Source organism: Serinus canaria, chromosome 3 (genome assembly GCF_022539315.1).
Source record: "Serinus canaria isolate serCan28SL12 chromosome 3, serCan2020, whole genome shotgun sequence".
NCBI lineage: Eukaryota > Metazoa > Chordata > Aves > Passeriformes > Fringillidae > Serinus > Serinus canaria.
In genome coordinates, this window is record NC_066316.1 from 57,964,886 (window position 1) to 57,988,355 (window position 23,470).

Below are 23,470 nucleotides of genomic sequence, written 5' to 3' on the forward strand. Positions count from 1 at the left end.
GTGAAATAATCTAAAAATATATGGATTAATCCATATATTGGATTATATGGATTATATGGATTATATATGGATTGCCTTCTGATAATTTCTAGCAGCTCTTTTGAAATAAGCAGGTACAGATAAGCTAAGAAGATTATTAAAAAGGCTAAGATATGGATGACAAATGAAGAAACCTTCCCATTAAGGATGGCTTGTATTTCAGATGCAGGATATGTTGGAGATAATAAAAATCTTAATCTAGTGCACAACATATCTGCACCCTGTTTGTTTCTCTCACTGTGTCTCCCTGTGCTCTTGGACTTGTTCTCTTATCAGTGTTTTATGAAATACAGCAGCTTTAGAATCTTAGATGTATCAGGAGATATAAGAAAACCCAGTAAAGTTTTGGTTAACACTGTTTCAAGAATTATTAATATATAACTCAATTCACAACACCAATGAAAGGCAAAGTAGGGCAAGTGAAAGTCAGCCCTCTACTACTTTGGTCCTATTGCTTCACCTTGTGGTAAGGAAAGACTGAACTGCTAAGAGTGAAAATACATGAATGTAGCAATTACTGAAGACTTCTAAGTAATCCCTGTTCTCACAGTCTATTGTTGAGGGGGTCAATTGGCACACTTCCCTCCTCACAAGAGGGCTGTCTGTCTCTGCAAGGCACACAGGACTCTGCAGAACAGATTCTTTTGGCTCTGCTGCCTGATTGCCTACAATCTGCTGGTGCAGACATAAGTGAGTCCATGAATTAAAAGAGTAACAGCAAAGTTCTTGTCCCAAATGAGATTTGGACTTATTGGAGACAAAACTGTGTAAGCTACAGAGTCAACAAAAGCTACAGAGTCAACAAATTCTATCACTGGCATGGCAGTGACAGAATTTTCTTGCATCCACTGGTGAAAACAGACTACCAGGTACCCAGCAGAAAGTTTAGGTGACAGAGTTGTTACCAACCAGATAATGAAAATGTAGGATGGAAATGGCCATCCACAGCCAATCTGTGCTGTGAAACTACACAATATCTTTCTTAGAACAACAGCAAATCTGAGGTAGACTAAGTGGTTCAACAAATCAGGTAAGACTAGCTGGCTCTGAGGGAGGAAAATGGGCTCTGTGGAAACTAAATGGAAGCTTGCTTTGTTTTTCCAACTGCATTTCCCCTGCAGAACAGCATGCGGCTTTGCCTTTACAGTCAGCAGCTTTCAATATCCATTGGTTCAGTCCCATCACTCTCCATTCCCTCTGTGGCTTCCCAGGCTCTCTCCCTGGGTGGCAGCTCATCACCACGCAGCTTAGACTGATCAGCGCTCAAAGTTGCTTTTGGTAATTGAACTCACCTCCTATGTTGTTCTTGTAAGTATTATACAACTCTTTTACTCTTCTGTAACGGAAAGCCAGCTTCCTCATCCAGTCAACCCCTCCTCTTACACCTGTTGGCAGACAAAGGTTTGCACTACTTGCAGCTGCATGGAAGCCATCAGTTGCAAAACTGTAGGTACTGCAAACACCCAAAATACAGTAAAAATAAATACAATGTATTCCTGTAAGTGCTCAAATTATTTCATCTTAAAAAAAAAAAAAAAAGAAAAAAGATTTCTGTATCTTACCTTAGGTCTTGTCCATTATCATCTGAAGAAACATCATCTATATGAACTTGATCACATTCCTGTCAGAAAGAAAAGAAAGCAAACCCAAATTACAAATTTATCTTATGAGGGAGTGCCATCACTGTTCCTGGAAGGGTCCAGAAGGAGTGTGGATGTGGCACTTGGGGACACGGTTTAGTGGTGAGCACGGTGGGCTGGGCTAATGGCTGGACGAGGGGATATTAGAGATATTTTCCAACCGAACGACTCTGTGCTCACCACAGGCTTGGTACAGATGAAGAAAGGAGCGGCGCAGGCCACTGGCTGCACCAGAAGGTGGCAGCCTGTGCACACCCACAGTCTCCTACCGCCATCGGCATCTTTAGAAAAGTAAACTTCAACGTCTAAACAGTGTGAGTCACTAGTTAAAACAGACCTTCAGAAAAGAAATACGCAGTTTTGGGGTGATTTTTAGGAGTAAAATTATCTTAATTGTAAAGCCACCAAAATTGCAAGTCTCATTTACAGCCTCCCTAGTTTACCAATACTTGAAAATCACATAAACCTTATTTTCCCACTCCCTAAAAGCAATTGATGGTGAACCTCAACAGGCTAAGACTGATGTTAAGTAGTTTGGGCACTTATCAGGTTCTTATTTTAATTTATGTGAGTGCCTTTGGCTGGAAAATCACATATAATCAGCAATCCTACAGAAGTTGATTATTTACTGGCTTTGGAAGGGATGGAAAGAACTGAAGTGTACTGAGGTACATTGGAAATATGAATTCCCCTCCAAGAGGGGGTTACAATTGTACAGCTATCAAATATCCTTATCTGCACAGTGGTTAGAGCACAAAGAAAAGAAACTGTGGTGAAAACAAAACTAAATATATAAGCCAAGCCATCATGCATTTTATAATTGTTTTCAATAGTTGCTGGAACTAACATCTTAACCCAAAGACAAACCTGAAAATCAGTGTCCATTTAAGTCAGCACTTAATTCAGACTCTCTGTGACATGCATGGCTATGTCCTTCTAGGTTTTCAGTCTTTGTCTCGTAACAGTGGTAAATTGTACAGATAAAGGATAAATCTGAACAGAGGAGTGATTTCCAAATGTGTAAGCCACAAGTTCCCAGAGTGTGAATTTAGGGAATTATCATTTCATCTTTCTACTTTGTTTGCTTTGCAATGAACAAAAACTTAAGAGACTTCGACTCACATGAACTAAGATGTTAAAAAAAAAGAGGCAATTATGTATAAAACAAATACATATAATTTAATTTTGAAATACATAATTTCATTGCATCATACAAGCAATCATAATTTAAAATAAAGGGCCAAAGCTAAAAGAAAGAGTTACCAAGCTCTGCTTATGTGGCTGAACCCACTAAGATAGGATAACAGAGCTATGTTCAAGGAACAGGAATGAAGCATTCTTCCCCTCACTGGAGAAATAAAAATTTTTAGATCTGTCTGAGGAGATTATCTTGAGATGTAGAATATTTTAAATAAGCTATTTTTGGATGTAAATAGCAGGTGAAGGGAGAAAGTAAAGGGAATGTGGCAGCTGAAATAGAAGATTAATTTCTTTATCCTTATTCATCATTTACACTCTAGAAAAAAATGGAACTATGCTTCACCCAGTGTAGGACAGGAACTCAAAAATCAGACAAAAAGCCCTACTGGGAAAAGTTCTGACTCTATATTTTGCAACATCTGGGCAATATCTGGCTTTCTAATCACCTCCACAGATTTCCCTGGAACTCATAAAAGTTTTAAAAGTTTAAAAATCTTGTGGATATGAAGGTATACTAATTAAATGGAAGGCACACAAAAGCCTTGATGGATAAGGAGTGTCTGCTGCTGTTTGGGTTTTGTTAAGCCTTTCAGCTGCATTGTTTCAGCCTTGAAAATTCTAGGTAACTGTTCTGCTGATAATTTCATTACTAAGTTAAGTATGAGTGGGCAGCAAAGGCTCAGGTGTTTAATTTGTTTTGTCTCACAGTTGGTTCATTGTGATTCTGTGACTGACTCCAGAAACAGGATGAGGGGACCATGCAGCTTTCTGATTACTCGCCCCCTTGTCCCTGCAAGAAGGTTGTTAATATAGGAGTTAACATATATGTTATATAGGAGATCAAACCCAACAGCACTCTCCAGTTTCCCTCTTTTCCCCTTTCCTCTTCTCCTCTGGATCAATGGGTCATCTCCTCTTCTACATGCTGGCAATACACATTTTCTGACCAGCAAACAAGTTTATGGGCCCATCTTTTTTTTTTTTTTTTTTTTTTTTTTTTTTTTTTTTTACTTTGTTTTTTTGTCTACTTATCTACTTCAACCAAAATGTTTACCTTTTACAAATTCACTGACATGGTGTGGAAAAATCTTGCTATAAAAAAAGAAAAAGCAGATAGTTTGAGCGGATTTGAGATAGCTCTCTACTTTTCTCAAAAGAAATGAAAACTGGTGGCACAACACTACATCTGAGTTTGCTTTTAGATGACACTAAAGGGTTATGGGAAAGAAAGCAAGCTCTCTGTCAACTTAAATATTAAGGTAAAATACTTTTTTAAGGTAAAATACTTTTTAAAATACATCAGCTACAGTAGTACTGGTTAAGCTCAAGTCAAAGTGGCTATCAGTGCAATGTCAAAACTAAGAAACATAAAAATACATTTCTTATTAGAGCAAATGCAGGAAAAGAAATCTAAGTAAGGAATCTAGCTTTTGTTTGAAGCAATACTAATTAAAATTATATCTGAATGCAGTCAATTCTTTGCAGCAATTTTTAGAGCCTGAAATTTTGAGAGTAAAGAATCAATTCATCATCCATGAAACTTATAATCTTGGACCAGACAATAATTTCATTATCCAGTAAAAACACTGACCAAAAGCTGAACACAAAACTGCACGGTGCTTTCTTAGGCTATACTGAAAACCCTTTTTAATATATATGCTTCAGTCTCTGTTAAAACTAGTCTTATCTGCCTCCCAAATTCTGAGACTTACCTAAATCTTATTTTTAATTTCTCATTTCTATTTATAGTGAGAAAAAAAAAAGGACAAAATCTCCTTTAAAAAACAATAGGATAATGATAAAAATTGAAATATAATTCAGTTTGTTTGAAATTAATACTCTCTCTTTTCATTGACCTGAGAGTGGAGTGGAATAATAGAGTTGGAAGATTCATTTCTGCAATTTGCAGAAATTGTTTTTTTTGGTGTGCATAATAGGCCTTACCAACAATTCTAAATGCTGTCTTAGAACTAATACTGAGATATGAAGAAAAACTCAATTTTATTCCTTACCTGATTGAACAGAGAATGCCTTAGTTTGGCCATTATTATAAATCTGAGTCCCATCCCTAAGTATTGTTTAGGCACACGAACTTTCTGGAACTCCTATTTTCATGGCAAAACACCAACTGCCCTCCCAAGTGATACTTCTCAAGCTAACTAAAATTTATACCCTGAGAATGCAGTAGCTGGAGAACAGCCTAGCCTGAAATAAAAGTGCAGCTTGGCTGATTAGAATGTGGGTTACTGGGTTGGTAGAAAATGTCTCAGCAGATTGGAATTTCTGCATCAGCAGTGACACGGATTTGCATAGAGGAAGGAAAACTTTATTTTTGTATGTGATAACTTCAATAACTTGGTTATTATTCCTAGAACCTGCTATGCAATGTTTGTAACCAAGAAAGATAGGGGTAAAAAGTTTAGGGATGTAGTGTCTGGAGTAAATATTACAGGTACACAGGTTCAGCAGTACTTCACAGTTGTCATCCAGAGCCACGAGGTTTACAGTGGGCTGAAGATGAAAGCAAGACAGAGGGTGTGGAACCTGAGGGCTCACCACTGAAAAAATGACATGATGAATGGATAAGCAGTCTATCTGCCTAGCAAATAAAGAAAGGCCTGTCTCATTTCCTCCAATGAGAACTGATGGTCTCCTGTCTTGATGGCCACAATCATCAGCAGCTCAGCACTCATTTCTGCTCCCCTGGGGGAGGACAGAGAGAGGAAGACAGAGCAAGAGAGATGGGGAGAGGAGGGGAGATGAGGGAGAGAACCCAAGTCACACTCTGGGAATTCTCAGAATTCATTACACACTCATCATGCAGATGCACTTTAATATTCAGCAATGGCCATGTGCTCTGCAAACAGATTTAAACAGACAGGTTTATCCATCAGCATATTAAAGGATGCCTCTACATACTTGGGCACTTTATCCTATTTGCTAAGAAGATAGAAAATTCCTGGTCTTCTGACATGTATGCATACAACTCAATTCAACACATGCACTTTGGAATTTTGGTAATTTTGTAAGAGAGTTGCTTTTGAGACCAAGATGAATTCTGGGCTATAAAATACTAAATTTCTTGTAGAAATTGAGATTATTAAATACATATATATATATATATATATATATATATATATATATATATATATATATATAAATTGCTTTTAATCAAATCAAACTGATTGATTTATGAGACTCTCTAAGACAGCTCCCAAGTAATATATTTTTTTATTTATCTAAACCTGGGAACATTCAAGCTCTGGAATGAGCTGGCATATGAGTTTTTGGACAGGGTTATTAAAACCATCCTATGAAGATTAGCCAAAATGTAATGATCCCCCTATGACAGCTGAACTTGTGATCTACAGACAAAATAAATAATGAGAGACAGGAATGAAGTTTCAATGGCCATAAGCAAGAATAAAGATGTATGGAAAGAGGGCAAAGCTCCATTTTGCTGAACACTTCCACTTGAACTCAGCACAACACTGAAGAATAGATTCTACAGAATGGCTTAAATTTCGTTCATGGCACATAAACTCTGAATATGCAGGGGCAAAGGTCTGCTAAAAAGAAACTTAAGTTATGTTTTGAAAAATTTTGGAATCTCTCCCTGGTACAGGGCACCAGAAGGAGACATTCACTGACTGTACTTGCATTGTCAAGAGACGCCTCTCTAGAACTGCAATAAAGCACACACTGAGAAAGGCATGTCCAGGGCTTTACTTTCTTTGGTTTCTGCTGCTGCAAGGAGGAAGTGCAGTTCAGGTGTGGGGTGAAGTAGATTCCAGTTTCTGGACTCAAAAAGAGCTAAGAATAAACCAGATCTGCAAGGGATGACGAAGACAACCTCAACTGGTACCTTCTGCTTTTATTACTACCTACTTGATGAAGGAACAAAAGACAAAACCAAAATCCCAGTGGATTGAAAAATTTCACTTCTCTTTATTTTGTCTATTCAGTCACCATAGACCTTTCTCTAGGATTCGAAACAAAACCTTAAAGTCTTCCAGCTCCCATTCATGGCAAGTATCTGTCCATGGAGGGAAGTCTGGAATCTACTCTCAGTAAGAAAACAACCATTTTAGACCACCAGAAGGTCTGAAAAACCCCTGGGTTCATTTGAAAACTATTTTTCACCCCGTGTCTTGACACATATGGTGGTAGGCTGTCACTGCCTATGTTAACAGATCTGGGCTCCTGTGAAGCTCAGCTACAAGCCTGCTTCCCAGACCACTGTCCCTGTGAGAGTCCATCCATGTCTTTCTTACAGGTGAGCTGCCCACAGAGGGCACTTCCTAGGAAGAGGTCTCTCCCTTTTCTGACCAATTGCCAAATCATATTCCCTGGGTAATTGTGACAATACATTGATTGCCTGGTTACCTTGGGGAAAGAAATCACTGATCAGAACATCTATCACAGTCCCAGCTCTCTGATGCTGCATTCTTTGAGGTAAACGAAGAATATTCTACATTTGAACAAGTAACACAGGCCTGGAGCCAAAAGGCTGCTCAGGTATGTCAAGAGCAGAAAAGTCTCTTCTGGTCAGATGAGGGCACCCAGTGAAAGCAAATGAATATGGAGAACTTCAAGAGAAGGACATGAGGCATGTATGTTGCCATCCTGGAGATGACAGCAGATGACAGCTTCGCACACGTGGAAACCAACAAAAGATGGACAAAGAAAGGAATGGGTAGTTTGCAGATTCTCTCTCTCACTGAGTTTCACAGAAGGACTCTGGAGCCACCAGAAGTCAGTGCCACCCAGATAACCTCTCTCTGATTAGAGTATGACAAACCCAAAAACTACACAGGCAGAAATGTCACACACAATAAACACAAATGTACAACAAAGCCACTAAGTTAAAAATCAGGAATACCGGTGCTAGCATTCCTTTGATTCTTACCTCTAAATCATTAAAAAATAAATGTGTGTCAGCAAGATTAAAAATCATTTCTTCCATTCGTAGTCCAAGGGTCACTGCCATGGGCGGATCCTTAAAAAACAAAAAAACAAGGTTAGCTAATTACATACCTCTAAGTTTTATTAGAATTACTTTTAAAATTGATGTATATAAAGTGTTTTGAAAAATTAACTCTGTAAGAAATTTCCCTGAAATCCTTTGAGTATTAAATTATTTTAATATAATGCTGTAATAAGACAGTGCTGAACTTCTGTTTCTGGGAAAATTCAGAGAGCTGTGGATGTTGAAAAATCAAATTTTTTAAAGCCGAGCAATTTGCAACATGGCTGAACTGACAGGAATAAATCTGGTGGCCATAAACATATACATAAATATGAACAAGTATAAATAAGATTGAAAATAGGCATGGCACTTTTCATAAAAGATGTATGTAGGAACATATATTCCTGTGAAAAGCAAATATAAGTCTGCTGTTTGCTACAGGTCCCTTTATTGCTGATGAAACACGGGAATCCTGTCCATGGACAAGATTAATTCAAAATGTTGCATTTGTTTGAAGGTTGTCTTTCACACTCTCAAATTGCTCTGCCTCAGCAAGACACCACAAATCTCCTGATCTGCAATAACACTGTCTGAGAGCATTTAGCATACAGCTAAGGCAAGGTAATGAATTCAAATTTTCTAGGTTTGGTAGGATACAGGTAAAGCAGATTTGTGTTACCTTACAGCTGGTTTAGAGTAATGGTCCCTGGTGCTTTGCTGACACCTAATAATTAGTTTGATTGTTGCTTTAATCATCTGCCTGAGTTTTTGGGGTTCTGTTAACTTTTTATGCTTAACACAACTGCAGTGGACTTTTAAAACACATGAGGTCTTCTTCTCATCAAAATATGAAAAAAATATTTCAACATTTAAACTCTGACTGAGACGAACAAGTTTTCAGAAATCCCTTCTTAAATACCTTGAGATTTAAAGTCTAAATATTTTGGTAAATATTATGTAGCAACAAAATCTTACAAAACCTCAAATGATCATTTGTTAGCATTAGGATGAAAGGCTTCCAAACCAGGATCAGACACTCACTATTCCAGGGCTTTGCAATGATGGAATAAAAGATGGCTTCAAGCACTTAATAACTAATGGTAAAATCTGAAACACTGACATACTTTGACTCTTGCTCATGACAAAGGCATACTTGAAGGGGAGAACAGTGTTCAAGAAATTGTAATGGTCCAAAGTTAGACCCAATTCCCTGTCAGTGAAAGGAAATGTTTTTATGTAGACCCTTGAACTGATCTAGAGTACCTATCAGAAGCAAAAAACAAGCACAGGAACAGAATTTTATTCATTCTGTCTTCTGCAGTAATGTTAACTGGACTTGAAAGTCACGTGGCTGAAGGCAGCACCAAGTGCAAAGGTCAGATTTCCAAGAGGAAGATTAAGGAACACCATTAACAGATTAGCAAAACTCATGTTAGGCACTGACAACACAAATCACAAAAATACCCAGAACTCAGGAGATTCCTCATCAAGCCATAACGCTTTTACCAAAATGTCATCTCATATAAACATGTGTTTGTCTCTTTCATTTTAATTTCTTTTCTGTGCATTGTAAACCATAAATATTTTCTCTCTAGATACAATATAACAGAGAGTATTTCCAACACACTTTTTAACCTCAAACCCATGAACACTAAAGCATGTGCATAATTTTATGCACAGGTGGTAACTCATTATTATTTATATAAGTTATTCACTGGAGTGCTTCCAAAACTGGAATCTCAGACATCTCAGCCTCTTTTTTACCCCTTCCTGGGTAGAAGCAGACTTGAATGCAGAAATTTCCTATAATGTTTTCCATTATAATTAGATTTGTTTTTACAGAAACTACCAACTATGTATGACAATTTCCTGCCTTGCCTAGTATAGTTAAAAAATATAAATGTGACAAAGCTCATATGATTTTCTTATTAATAGTACTTTTGTAACCAGTTTTGCCTGACTATTACTATTAAAATTATATTTCCTACATTCCTGATTTGACAAAGGCATGAGAAGGCTACTGCTAGGTATGGTATGTGAAATAAAATAAAGCAAAGCAAAGGGAATTCATTTCAGCTTAGCATAAAATCACTCTGGGATCTCCTTGTACAACTTCTGCTAGGGAGAATTGCTGGAATTGAATTCTCAAGATATGAACAATTCTTCCCTTAATAAATTGGCCAAAGTTTTGCACTGCAACTGTTTAACAAGAATTAAAAATTATGTTCCATCCAGCTCTTGCCATGTTAAGTTCTTTCCTTCACATAAAAAAAATAGACAAGAATGGAGATTTTTAAGGGTCTTGTGGCTTTATAGTGTTTGCACAATATGGAGGAACATGACAATCATCATTTTACTGTCTTTCAGCCTGAAGCAGAAGTTACATACTGATTCAAGTGGCACAAAGGACTGAGTTTTGAAAAGAGAGCAAGAAGCTTGCTGCTGATACAGAACTTAGCACAGCAAATTGAAAAACTTAGTAAGAGGCAGACTGAACTTCTGTCAAAGTTGTATTTTGTGCTACTCTGCACAAGCACACACAAAAGAGGAAAAAAGGATTAAAAAAACCTGGAAGTTTTCCCCAGATATTTCACAGAACAAAGAACAACTCTTTGGCCTGCAGAGGTATGATGTTAGCCAGATATCATTAGTGTGCAGAAGAATCAAGACCAGCTACAACATTTCTGTACACCTAAATACAAATTACTTTAGTTATGTTAAGATGAAGGCACTAAACTGGAGCCAGACTGTCTGTCTGTGGACTTCTGTACCAGACTGGTCCATCCATTGGAATGCCTCCTGGGAAACTAGATAAAAATATCCTGGGAAGACCAATACTTAAATGTTTTGATCAAGAGGAGAGTAACGGGAATAAAGCCCCAAAAGCTCAGTGTCCATTAGTGGAAGAGATGTATTTAATACTGTCTTGGAATGTCAGGTTTCAGCACATGTTCAAAATAATTTCATTTCTTGGGAAAAAAACTGCAAACACCAAAGTGACTTTAATAAAACCTTGGAAAACAAAGAGATAAATAGACTGCCAGGTAGAGAGGAATTTGCATGCATAAAGCCTTAAAAATAAGCAAGAAAACAAACAAAATTTTCAGTAGTTATTTTCAATGGGTGGCTGTCCAGCACAGACTTAAAACCGATCTCAGGAAAAAGTGGAAATTCTAACGTTAAGTACCAATATTTTAGCTTAAAGAGACTTCTCTATATTTCACAGGAATCTTAGGTCTAAGTTCAGCCCTCACTCTGTCATAGGGGACACTTGTCCCAGGAGAAATTCATGTGCATGGTGATGGAGGAAGAGAACACATCTCTTCTTGGTAACCATAGCTGGTGGCTGATGAAGGAAAACTCACGTACTCCATTGGGAGTTTCTGTTCCATGCTCTCTAGAAGGCAGTAGGAAAATCAACTCAGAGGTCTCAGACAAGGAGGGAGTGAATGGAGAGGATAACTGGAGGTGATGAGAGATACACTATTAATACAGGTGGACAAGAGAATAGTTATGAGTGAATTTGGGAATGCCATCATGGCTGTTAATGTTTACAAAGCTTTTTTGTTTAATGAGCAGACAAGCAGACAGTGAGCAGTAAAAAGCTTCTGAGCCCTTTCCAGAGAAGTGCACAAAGTTAATGAGGCTTCCCTGACAACTTTCTGTCATTTGCAATGTTACAAAAAAAAAAAAAAAAAAAAAAAAAAAGGCCAAATATAATCATCAAGTGTGGTTTTGTTTTGATTTTTGCACTTGGAAATCATATTCTCCGTCTTCTAAGCTCACAAAGGAATTTTATTCTTCTTCTAAACAGTTGCACTTTGAGTCACAGCATTAATCTGGGAATCCTTGCCCTCTGGATTGACCTGGGAGAAATGAATAAAATATAAATGCTTGGAGCTAGAAGAACTCCAGCTTAATCATCCTTCAACCAGCAAGAATAACTGGAATGCAATGGAACAAAGAATATACATCGTTCAGAGGGAATGAGAATGTACCTCATAAACTTTTAAGAGATGATGACATCTCCTAACAGATGTCCTGTCACATCAACAAATGCCCACTTAAGAGCTCAGCATTGTAGAAAACCTTATCTGTCAGCTGGTGCTCAGCTGCAAAAACCATCATCATCCACACAAGTCATAATGTAGCAGCTCCAATGCCAATGTTCACAATTTGCTACTGCAGTAAGTAATTAAAAATAGAAGTGTACTGGTTTCATGAAGTACAATGCAGATGAGCAAATGAGTGGAAAAGTGAGAGGTGATCTCACTGCTGAAAGGCAGCACAGCTTTCCTGAAACCTAACACAGGTGTACTGTAGTTTTTATTCTCTTTCTATGTTAGTCCAGTAGAATAACAAATATACCAAAACCCAGAGAGAAACAGGCACAGGTAGAAAACAGCAAGGTATGGAATATTCTCCTGGGAAAGCTTTATATTTTAAATGCAGAAGTGATACACTGGCCAAATTCTGGCCGAATTTCTCCCCATTCTGTTGGGTTTAAAGCTGTACTCTACTGGCACTCAGATAAGCAGCAGCAATTTTCCCCATTTTTAAATGAGATGCTTACAGCTGCATCCTTCAGCAAATAATTAATTCTGTTTTAGCATGGTTATTATAAAATTTTGACATCTAATAATGTCCTAGAAAATTTTGACATCATTCCATGCAAAGTGCTGAAGAAGTATACACCAAGGAAAGTGTCTATTCTCAGCTTCATAAATCCTTAGGCAGAAGTCAGAAATCTGCTGTTCTCTTGACAACTACACAACCATAAACTTGCCTACTGGATCCAGGCCTTCCAAATAATCTCTGGAAGCTCTCCTTGCCTAAGGAGATGTTGGTTTGATTTTCCTATTTTTCTTCTACTCCAGCACTTGTTAAACTGCAGAAATCTTTTAAAAGTGTTTACTTCCAGATACAACTGCATGTCTCAAGTGCTCCTGAACTCACATGTGGATCCCCATGCCAGGCCATAATATGCTGCACCTCCTCTCACTGCATCCCTGTGCAGCCTGAACTGCAGCAAAACAGAGAGATTAAAAGACTAATTCCTGATCTTTTTTTCACCTGGTACTCAAAAAAACAGGTACAAGCTGGTGAAACAAGGAATGAATGTTTTTATGTCAATGAGTGCATGAGAAAGCACTGAAGAGAAATATCCTTCCTTGTTTGTATATCCCCACTAGTTCTAAACTCAGCATCTCACTCCTTCCAAAGTATGAAGTGAGAACACTTGGTATAAGAAGTTGCCTTCCCTAAAAGCAATGTTTGCTTTAACCACACACTATTCTCATGTAAAAAATTAAAAATGGGAGAAGGGGAAAATTCTTCTTGTCCTGCAAGAGGTTTTTTTTGGTGTTGTTTCTCCTTATTTGTGAGCACCTTGATTATTTTATACAAAATGGGCTCATGAAATATATGTGGAAGTACATGGTATTCACAGCTGAGCATCTGTGTGACATTAGATGCCTTTACTTTTTAAAATCAGACAGCAAATCATCACAGTTAAATAATTTACTATCTTCACTATTTTACACTACCCTGTTTCTTTTTTCGTTGTTAGGCAACAATTTTATACCACCTTTCCAAGACAAACAGTTCTCTCAAAAATGTTGAAAGACCTATGTGATAACTTCTGCTGACAACCTCACAATTCTTGGAGCATTTACTCTCATAGCAACCCAATTCTCATAACAATCCAATCTTCAGTCTGGATTAAGACCTTGTGTACAGATGGAAATCATATGCAGAAAAGGTAAGGACCATATGTGCTAAAAATCTCATGTACCAGAGCATAGTGAAGTCTATCTGTGGGATCTTTCACTTCTCCCATTTCTAACCTCTTAGGCACTTAGGCTGAGACACATCCCACCTTAAATTTAGGCAACACTACAAAGACATGCAAAAGCTAAAGCCTACCCATAATAAGCTCTTCCTGTATTCCCTTTCCTACTGTTCTAGCTTCCTTGCAGTCAACAATATTTATATTTGACTTGCACTGGTAATGACTCATCACACAAGTTCTATGTAAATATGGCAATGGCAGTCACTACAGCAAGGAAAAAGTCTACTACTTTTATTTTATAGGGTCTGGAAATGACCTACTTGTGTGGATGTCACCTATGAGTATCAGGAAAAAAAAAAGACAGAGAGAGAAAAAAGAAAAAGAGGATTTTACTTAAGAATTCTGAAATTTTGCACCCTTTGCTTCATTGCCATCCATAGCATTTGACATTTGTTTACTGATGCTGATCTCAGCAGTATAACTACAATAATTTCACTAACCCTTGAGACACTTTTGGTTTATGTAAGACTTTATCTGCTGTCAGTACTACTATCAGTTAATATGCCATTACTAATTTACCAAGAGAAATTACATTTCTGTTGCTGTTTCCAAGACAGTTTTCAAAGCTGTCCACAGATTTTTTGTGAGCTACAAAATGTGCTCTGATTTTTAAAACTATGTTTTACACTTGATTACAGAAGCATCCAAAGGGCACAATCAAAAAAGACTGAAAGGAATAACTTTATCACTGTGACAATTCAGCAAGTCCTGTCTATGGGCTACTCTCAAAGAGATACAAAAGTTCATGTTCAGCTAGGTTTCTCTCTTGTTTTGATAACTATTAGTTGGAAATGGCTCTGACAAAGTCACTGTTGTAATAATGTCTGAAAAACAGCAGAAGTGGATTTTTTGACAGAGTACTGAAAAGTGCTCAGATCTGGTACTGGGAAGCTGCAGAGCAAGGAAGGCTGATTTTTACAAGACATGAGTACCTGTCCTTATCTTAGCATGAGTACCTGTCCTTATCTTAGCATTCCAGAAATTCAGATTTTGCACTTGGCCTGTGGCTTTTCCTGTTAACCTTCTTTTTTAATAACCACAAAGGGTTGATTGCATGGAAGACTGGCCCCTCTCTGGTTATAATGCACAGGTTCTAGCTTTGGACATTTCTAACCCACTGGTAGGGGAGGGGGTTGTGAAAAGCATTTCTGTAACATATTGTTTCTCACATCCTTTTCTCAAGCATCTGATTCTGGCTGGAATAAAGATGCTGAAAACATGCTAAACAAGCCCCTTATCTGAGACAACATGTTCTTAAAAAGAAATATCTTTGCATTAATTTCACTTGAACAGCACAGCACAGAGAAAACAATATATGTACATACTGACATCCCCTTCATCCATTTTCCTCCTTCCACATATTTGTTTTGATTTTTTGTTTTATCCAGGCCCTTAGCTCTACCTTTCCCATTAGTCTGCTCCTGTTGCTACACACCAGACCCTTCTCACCTTGTCCAAGCAGCCATTCCCTGGACTCCCAGCACCAGCTCCGGAGCTCCTGCAGTCTGCCACTGCCTCTCTTTGCCTCCCTCACTCTTCTTCCTGCTCTCCCACTCACTGCTCTGGGACATGAACTCCTTTTGGACTCATTGGAGGGGAGAGGATGCTTAAAACTACTTGGGAGAGGGTTTCACTCCCCAATATTACTCACCCCAGAACCAGCCAAAGGAACCAAAAATTCAGTAAAAAAGGTGGGGAGTCAAAGAACAACATCTGCAGCTGGCATTGAAATAAGTCAGACTCTTACTCATCCTATTCATAAATTTCCTGGTAAATTCACCCACCAGCCCAGTTTATTCTTTCTTCCTCTACTGTTCCAGATACTGTCAGTTTTTTCCATTTGTTCACTTCATTTATTATCTCCCTGCAATGTCTCTTCCAAGGCATATTCAGGAACCTCATCCTTGTTCCTCTATAAATTCTCCTCTTATTTGCAGCATCTACTTCAGCCCTGCCTCATGTATTGTACTAAGGGTCTGTGCCTCATTCCTCTCCTTGACTTCTTCACATTAACCCTCTGAAAATGGGGTTTACTGTACACTTTACCTCTAACTTCACCCATACGAGCCATAAAGAACATAGAGGTGAAAAACATGTACATAGTCAGGCCAGATAGCTGCAGAGAATTGACACCAAATTCCCAGCTCACATACCTTGCCATACTTCTGTGCATAGGATCCTGTAAGCAGCGAATGAAAAACTATGATTGTTTCATCCAAATCCCAAACAAATACACGCTGAAAGCAGAATAGAGGAAAATATTATTGAACAAATAACATCACAGTCCCACCACCACACCACCCAGGGAGGCTAAAAGGCAACTGAGTCTAGAAGTTGAACCAAGTACTTATTAAGTGAGCAGGTTTTCTCTGAAAATCAGCAATAACAGTGTATCATGCACGGTAAAAAGTCAAAAGGCAGTAACTTTTTAACTCTTCAACAATTTATTATTTGTTCTCTAAAAACCTTTTCACAAAAGCTCTGTAATACAGATTTCAGAAATGTGACTGGGGAGTCAAACATAATTGTTAAGGATAAACAGTACTTTCAGATATTTCTCTGCAAGTCCCACTGATTCAAGATTCTTTTTATTTCTGCTGTGTAAATAAAATCTTTGGTAAAAGTGCTACATGCCACTGCCACATAGAATTTAAATAATATTGTAGGATAAAACAGATTATTTTAATTCAGTTTCATTAGTTCAATTTCACTTGTTTTGATTCTCACTGGTAAAAATAATAAATAAAAAACCCCAACCAACCAAAAGAAACCCTGAAATTAAAGAAATTAGTTTTTTCACTTGAAAAATTAAATCCTTTGAAGAGGGAAAAAAAAAAAAAAAGCTTCTGTACAAAAGCAATAGCATTTGATCTAGCCCTGCAGCCCACTCTGCTACCCCAGAGGAGACCCTGTGGCCAGCCAAGTCCTAGGAACAATTTTGTCTTGTGCTGCATCCAGGGCTGGTCAGTGAAGGCAGGGCAGTGGGGCAGGCCAGGGCTGCTGGCTCACCGTGCTGCTCTGGTGGCAGCAGGGGACACACAGCCCTGGCAGGCAGCACAGCACATCCCTGGTGCCACAGCTGCAGTGTCACACACACACACAGGCACCCTGCTACCTCCTGCTGCTCCTGCCACTGCAAGGCACAGCCATAACTTCACTGAGCTAAGCCTCACTCCTCACTGAGATCTGCTGACATAACTTACAAACACAAGCACAAACTGGTCCCTAAATATTTAAAAGGCTATGGCCAGATCAAACTGGTCCCTAAATATTTAAAAGGCTATGGCCAGATGATCCTGCATATTTACATTGCATCCATAAATACGTGTAATTAAGCTGAGAGATACATTTGAGATTTCCTGTTTCAAAAACAAAAAGAAAATGTGACACTTTTGAGAACAGACTTGTGGTTCTATTGCACAAGAAACTGACAGACGTAATGCAGAACAGTAAATGCAGAACAGTAAATCTCACTGTACATGCAGATTAAAGCAGCTACTACTCTCTGCCACACTCAGTTAGTAAGACTGAGTCCATAAAGTCTTTGAAAATGCTTTAAGCTATTTTCACAGCTGCAGTATTCAGAATTTACACTTCATCAGAAGAAAGCTCCACATTAACATTCATCAATTACCACAGACATACCTCCAAGTCACTGTCCGGAGGGGGTGATGGATTATTCTTCCGCCCTCTACCCCGAGACTTTGACCCAGAACTCCTACATGTCCTCTCATCAAGATCTTTGATTGGCGTGGAGGGGCTCTGCACTGTGTCAAACTCCCCTGTAGAGGCAACCATTCATGCCAAAATTAGTGCTGGATTTTTAAATCATCAACTTTTTTCCCTCAAAGTTCAACATGTCTGTATGCCAACGACAAGAGACATGCAAAAATGTTGTATAAAAAGAATGATAATGTGGCATCTCTTATGTAGATGGGATCAGGAGATGCCACACACACTTTTGGCTTTACCAACGAAACACTATAAAACTTAGTTGAAGAAGACAAAAATTTAAATGACATATATACATGTGCATATACACAAATACACATGAGCCCAGGAAAGATATCAATATATCCAAGGCAGGAGTATTTTAGAAGTCATACTAATGGTTTCTCAAAACATGAAGTGCTTTTTAATTAAAGTAGTTAATTTCCCATGTTTTCAGTTCAGCTAGACTTATTTCCAAGTCCTGCTTTACTTTTACCAGAACACACTTTGGCACTAATCCATGATCCAGAACAGTCAGGCAGCCTCCAGTTTCATGTCCTCCTCCCACGTCACCTGCTCTTTAGTAAAGTTCACTTTTTTCCTCCACCATACCTCAGCCCATAAATTGTCAGAGAAAAGTCATAATATTAAATGCAATATTCCAGTTAGTACCTGAAAGAGCCTAAAGTTGTACTTCCTGTGTTCTGTTTGTCTTTCTCTAAGTATGAGGCATTGTGGGCTGTCACAGAGATGTGCTGGAAAGGCCTCTGACCTGGTATGGCAGAGCTCATCTTAACCACACTCAAGCCCATCCCTGACTTACCCATTTAATGAAGCTTAGCATCTTCAGCTTACAAAACTTCTGGCAATAAACGCAGTTTGGCTAGGTTCCTGAGTGCTAAATGACAAAAAATACTCCTTCTTAGTTTATCCTATTAATAATGATTTGATTTTTCTCCAGAAAAGGAGGAAAGGCTACAGCTTTGATCTGTCATCTTGTACAGATTTTGATTCAAGAGCGTCCTTGAGCTGTCTTTAATTGAGCATTCCTGGGCCACGGGTAATATTTGTTAAAAGTGCACAGGATGGCAAATATGCAGAATAAATTAACACTTGGTACAAACATTTCCCAAAAGTCATCTGTGATGCATCTGTTTTTGAGTTGGAATCTGATTTTTTTTTTCATTTTTACTAAAGAGCATCACCAAGTGTCCAGCAGGTGAAGGAGACTGATTTTTCTTCTCTCTTCTGAGCAAGACCACATCTGGGTGTTGGGGACCCAGTTTTGGGTTCCCAAGCAGAAGAGAGATATTGTCAAACTGGAGTTAGTCAGGTGGGGGTCCAGGTGAGGGTCACCAGGACAGTTATGGGGGCTGAGCCTTATTAAAAGAGGCTAAATGACTTTTCATAGAGATATGCAGGGAAAGGACAAGACACACAGGCAGAAATCCCTAAAGAAGGGGGAGAGTAGACAGTTCTTGTTGACTACTCATTTCTATTCCCAGCAAGGTGTTGATGTCAGCAAGGTCACAGCAGGCAGTGAAGCAATCAATAAGGATCACATTATCTTGGCTCTTCCCCATAAGAACAGCAAATTATACTTGGGTAATTACAAATGTACAAAAAGCATCCAAATCAGAATCCCTGGGCAGCAAAAACCTACAATGGCTCCAAAATAAGTTCTGAGTGTGCAAGAGCTCTGTGCAAAAATAGTTTCATAGATTTTTCTGACTGAGTGGAAAAAATGTACAAAACCAAACCCCCAGAAAGAAAAAGCAAAAACTAAGGAAGTGAAGATGAATGTTTACATTCTTACTACTAAAGTCTTCTTATTTATAACATTTCAACACATTACAACAAAATCAAGACTCATTTCCACAGTAATGTATTAAAACATCTGTTCTCAATGACTGTGTTTATTCTAATCTACCAAAAATAAAATATAAAAAAAGTCCTCTTCTAAATCTTCTCTGAAATCACCCAACAACTGAAGTAAATAAATCAAATTTTCATTTAGCATTAGCCATTACCAGTTGCTCTAGGCTTCTGCTTGGGACAATGCTGTACGGGATTGCATAATTATCTATTAATCAGTACCGTAACTAATCGCTGTTCCTTGTAAAATCTAGATATTTAAAGCCAACTTGATTTCATTACACTAATCTCTAAATCAGAATGAGCAGCTGTCTCTTACTTGAATGCAAGGTATGCATCTATTTTAGAACTGCAGAAGTCAGTGGTGCTTGTTTTTTTAAACAACTGTAGGCTTAATTGCTTGATTTGCTTTTTACCTACAGCAGTCTAAAGGAGAAACTGCACTTTTCTCATCCTCTGTTTGCTTTAGAAATGAGGTCAATGCTGACAAAATGAAAACTTATTAAAAATTCAGCCCTGTAACATAAAAGAATGTGAGAAATTCTAGTACCAAAGAGTATTGAAAACAATAGCATCATGAAGAGCTCCTGCTGCAGCTTATAACAGACCTAAATTTTTTATTACAATGCTTTAAATTTTTTAGCTTTCTCAATATTCAACACATGCCTAATAAATATACCTCACAGCCTCTTCCCACTGGGACTGTGAGCAGTGCCAGTGATCCAAGAGAACAGGAGGAAAATGTTAAAACCAGAATATTGAATGATCTCTTTATCACAGATGTTCTTACACATCCAATACACTTGTCCAATATGAAGCTTTTCATGCTGTGGAGACCTTGCAGCACCTCCCAATAGAGGACAGGGAATTACAGCACCAAGTTACAAAGGGAATTACGCATTACAAATGGAGGTGGTCTTTCACATCTAGGACATTGTTTCCCATCTCTAGTTCAATGATGTGAACATCCCCTCCTCCTTGTTAAAACATGGTTCTGTGACTTAGGAAGGAAAAAAAGAGTTTGTGCAGGCTGAATATAAACCTAATGCTGTCTCCCAGAGAAGCTGCAAAGGGTGACTTCATTGTGGGTACCAAATTAAGCTTTGCTGCATCCCAGTAATGGAATGGGAGCTAATATCCCATGGTGATTTGCCTCTCCTAACCCTGGATATATGATAGCAAGGTGCCTTCACAAGAAGCTTTTATCCAGGCCTATATTCTCTGCTAGAGTTTTATTAGCCCCACATTAAATGTACTGGTGTATTCATCAAATATACCCAAGTGTACTTATCTCCTAAGACCTCACCTCCCAGTCCATCTGAGCTATCCCTATTTGAGATGAAGCGCCCTAGGAGAAACCTATTTATCTCACAAATACCCTGTGGTAAAGAGTGTAAATCTTAATGTAAGGCAGGCTGAATGCAAGCTTGGAAGAGAAGTCCTTGGTTTAAGGAGCTGAGCATTACACAAATGGAATGGATAATTCCTGAGCCCCTTCATACTTTCCTGATGGATGGCCTTTTATTACATATCCTTACCAGACAGAGCAGGCAGAAGGCAGCTCCAACACTACAGGCCTGCTTTTTTTTTTTTTTTTTCCAACTTGTAGTGTGTTAGTGCTTGTCATGAATAGCAGAAAGAGTAAAGTCTATTTCAATTTTCATCTCATTTTCTTTACACAATCATAAATAAAATTGTAGCTGGTATTAAGTCTTGATCTGATGGGGATTTATTATGCAAATGAGAAATCCTGCATGTGCAGATAGTACTAGAGGCTTTGATTAGATATTTGAATTAACAGCTAGCAGAGATGCCAGAAGAATTAAGTGCCTTGCTGTGTTTAGTCTCAGGTTTTTGTTGGAGTAAGTCTTAAGGACTTGTTTGACAGCAAGTGGACAAAGTGAGTGCTAAAGAACTGCAGTGTGATCTATGATATCCGAAATTATCTCCCAGACACTGCCCCTCACCAATGGAAATTTATTTTTACTGTGACACAGAAGGGCACAGGCATGTCATGCATTCCCCAAGTGGGTGTTTCACTCTCAGCAGAGGGCCACATGATCACTGCAACCCTTCACAGAAATAAGGAGCAGATGGGGGCGGATTTGTTAAACTCAGATGCACAACCTACTTAACAAGAGAACAACTTCATATGCTTAAACAATCCACAAGCAAAAAAAACCCTTTACTGTTTCACAGATGTGAAGCCTTCAATACTTTTTCAACATGTTCAAACTATTTAAGATTCCTCTTTTTTTTTTTTTTTTTGCCAATTCTATTTAATACTAATGGTACTTGTAAAAATACATGATACATTTACACAGTGTTTCTAGGAAACAGATACCTAGGGGAGAAACAACATGGGAAACTGTCTGATTTTCTCAAATAAGAATATGAAGGAATAACAAAGCAGCAAGTGAAAGTACACAGGGCATACAGAGTTATCAAAACACGTAACTTTTGAGTACACTACATACTCTTTTAAAAATTCTTTACCTGTGATTTGTGTTTGTTACCGATAACCTCCACCTGTTGAAATTTCACTTGATTTCACATTACCTTTAGGTTCTTGCTAGATTTGCATTCTGAGACTACTGAATAACACTGCACTTTTCATCAAAAATCAAGGGAATATGTATCTCCCTATCACTATTCCATACCATATCCATATCCATATCCATATCCATATCCATATCCATATCCATATCCATATCCATATCCATATCCATACCCCACCCCAAACATACACCCACAAACACATGCACTGTTACATCTTAAAAATCAGCCTGAGGAAAATATCTGGGTAGGAAAGATTTCAACTAATTTAGCTAAAATTCCAGTACTTTTAGCAAATTTAAGCAGTTTATATTATGTGAGAGTCCTTGCTTATACTTTTCTACTCAGTGCTACCTTTCCTTTGTACAAATTCATTACAATAATACATTAGTCTTTCCACTGTATTTTTCAATAAGTTGTAAGGAAGATCTATGCAATAAGATGATTTTGTGACTAAATAAAAAATTCGTCCCCTATTCAGAGCTTAATCCAAAAGCCACTTAGTTAGACTTTTTAGAAATGGCTGACACTGCCCATGCTGGATGAGTGAAGCTGGTGCCCTTGAAAGAGACTGCTCCAAGAGTACTGAAGAAAAATTAAAAACTGCCACTACCCTCCAGGGATGTCCTAGGAATTCAAGTAGCAGGCTACTGTGCTGTGGTGGCTGTGCACAAGAGGGCAGGGCTGGGCAGGCAAAGGGAGACTGTTTATGTCTCCTGACAATGCTCTTCTTGCAAATTCAGCTACTCCAATACAATTTTTCTTTGCGGTGCTAATAACTAATTTCTCTATTTTTGGTTACTTAAATTAGTGGATTAGCAAGCATGGCTTGTACACATTTGAATAAAGCCCATCTGCTCTTGCCAGCATAGCTGAGGCATAATTAAATGAAAAACAGTATCTTGCTTTAAATTCTCCACAGCAATAATTCAGAATGTGTAGGTGGAAACAGCACTGTTCCACTGCCAGTGATACAGACAACCATCTCAGTCTGCAAAAGCTTTCTTTAATTAGCAAACAAACTGGTCAGGTTTCCTAACTAAACAGTAAAATAACTTATTTTGGGTGGTTTACATGATAAAGTTTTCTGAGAGGCATGAACGTAAGATGTCAATATCCATGCAAGCTGAATATGGAAATATTTTCTTTATACAAACAGAGAATAAAATACAAAAATTTGTTTTCACCTGAATGTAGATCTGTACCTGGTTGACTTGTCAAGCCAGGGAGAGAGTCCTGTAATTGGTAGGTTGATGATGATGAAGTGCCATCAGCCGTGTTGTTTGAGGTCATATATGCACCATAAGTTGATGCTGAGTAATACTGTGCATACTGATTTTGGCCAAAAGCTGTGTATGAAGAATAATCCTGAAACAGCAGATGCAGCAGAGCACTCCATTAAGGACAGTAATGAGTGAATTTTTTTCCCATTAAATATGTCTAACTGTACAGTCATATGACTCTTGCTAGTGTTTTGAAGGCTTCATTTAGCTTTTTTTTTTTTTTAATTTAAGAATATTTAGTGTCTTTTAGTTTAAAGATATTTACTAAAAGACTACAGGGAATATTTAAGTGCTGAAATATTTAAGTGCTAAAATATGTAACTAGCTTCCAGTAAGATTTTGATCA

At 38.1% G+C, this 23,470-nt stretch overlaps 1 protein-coding gene across 1 annotated transcript in view; it reads right to left on the reverse strand.

Moving 5' to 3' along the window:
* EYA4 (EYA transcriptional coactivator and phosphatase 4) overlaps positions 1-23,470 on the reverse strand; it is a 121,343-nt gene that overhangs the window by 4,685 nt on the left and 93,188 nt on the right. The window contains exons 9-14 of the mRNA XM_050971885.1: positions 23,029-23,209; positions 17,345-17,481; positions 15,853-15,936; positions 7,789-7,878; positions 1,602-1,660; positions 1,332-1,492 (exon numbers count right to left, since the gene is read on the reverse strand). Coding sequence (XP_050827842.1) covers positions 1,332-1,492; positions 1,602-1,660; positions 7,789-7,878; positions 15,853-15,936; positions 17,345-17,481; positions 23,029-23,209 — 712 coding nt within the window. The remainder of the gene's footprint in view (positions 1-1,331; positions 1,493-1,601; positions 1,661-7,788; positions 7,879-15,852; positions 15,937-17,344; positions 17,482-23,028; positions 23,210-23,470) is intronic.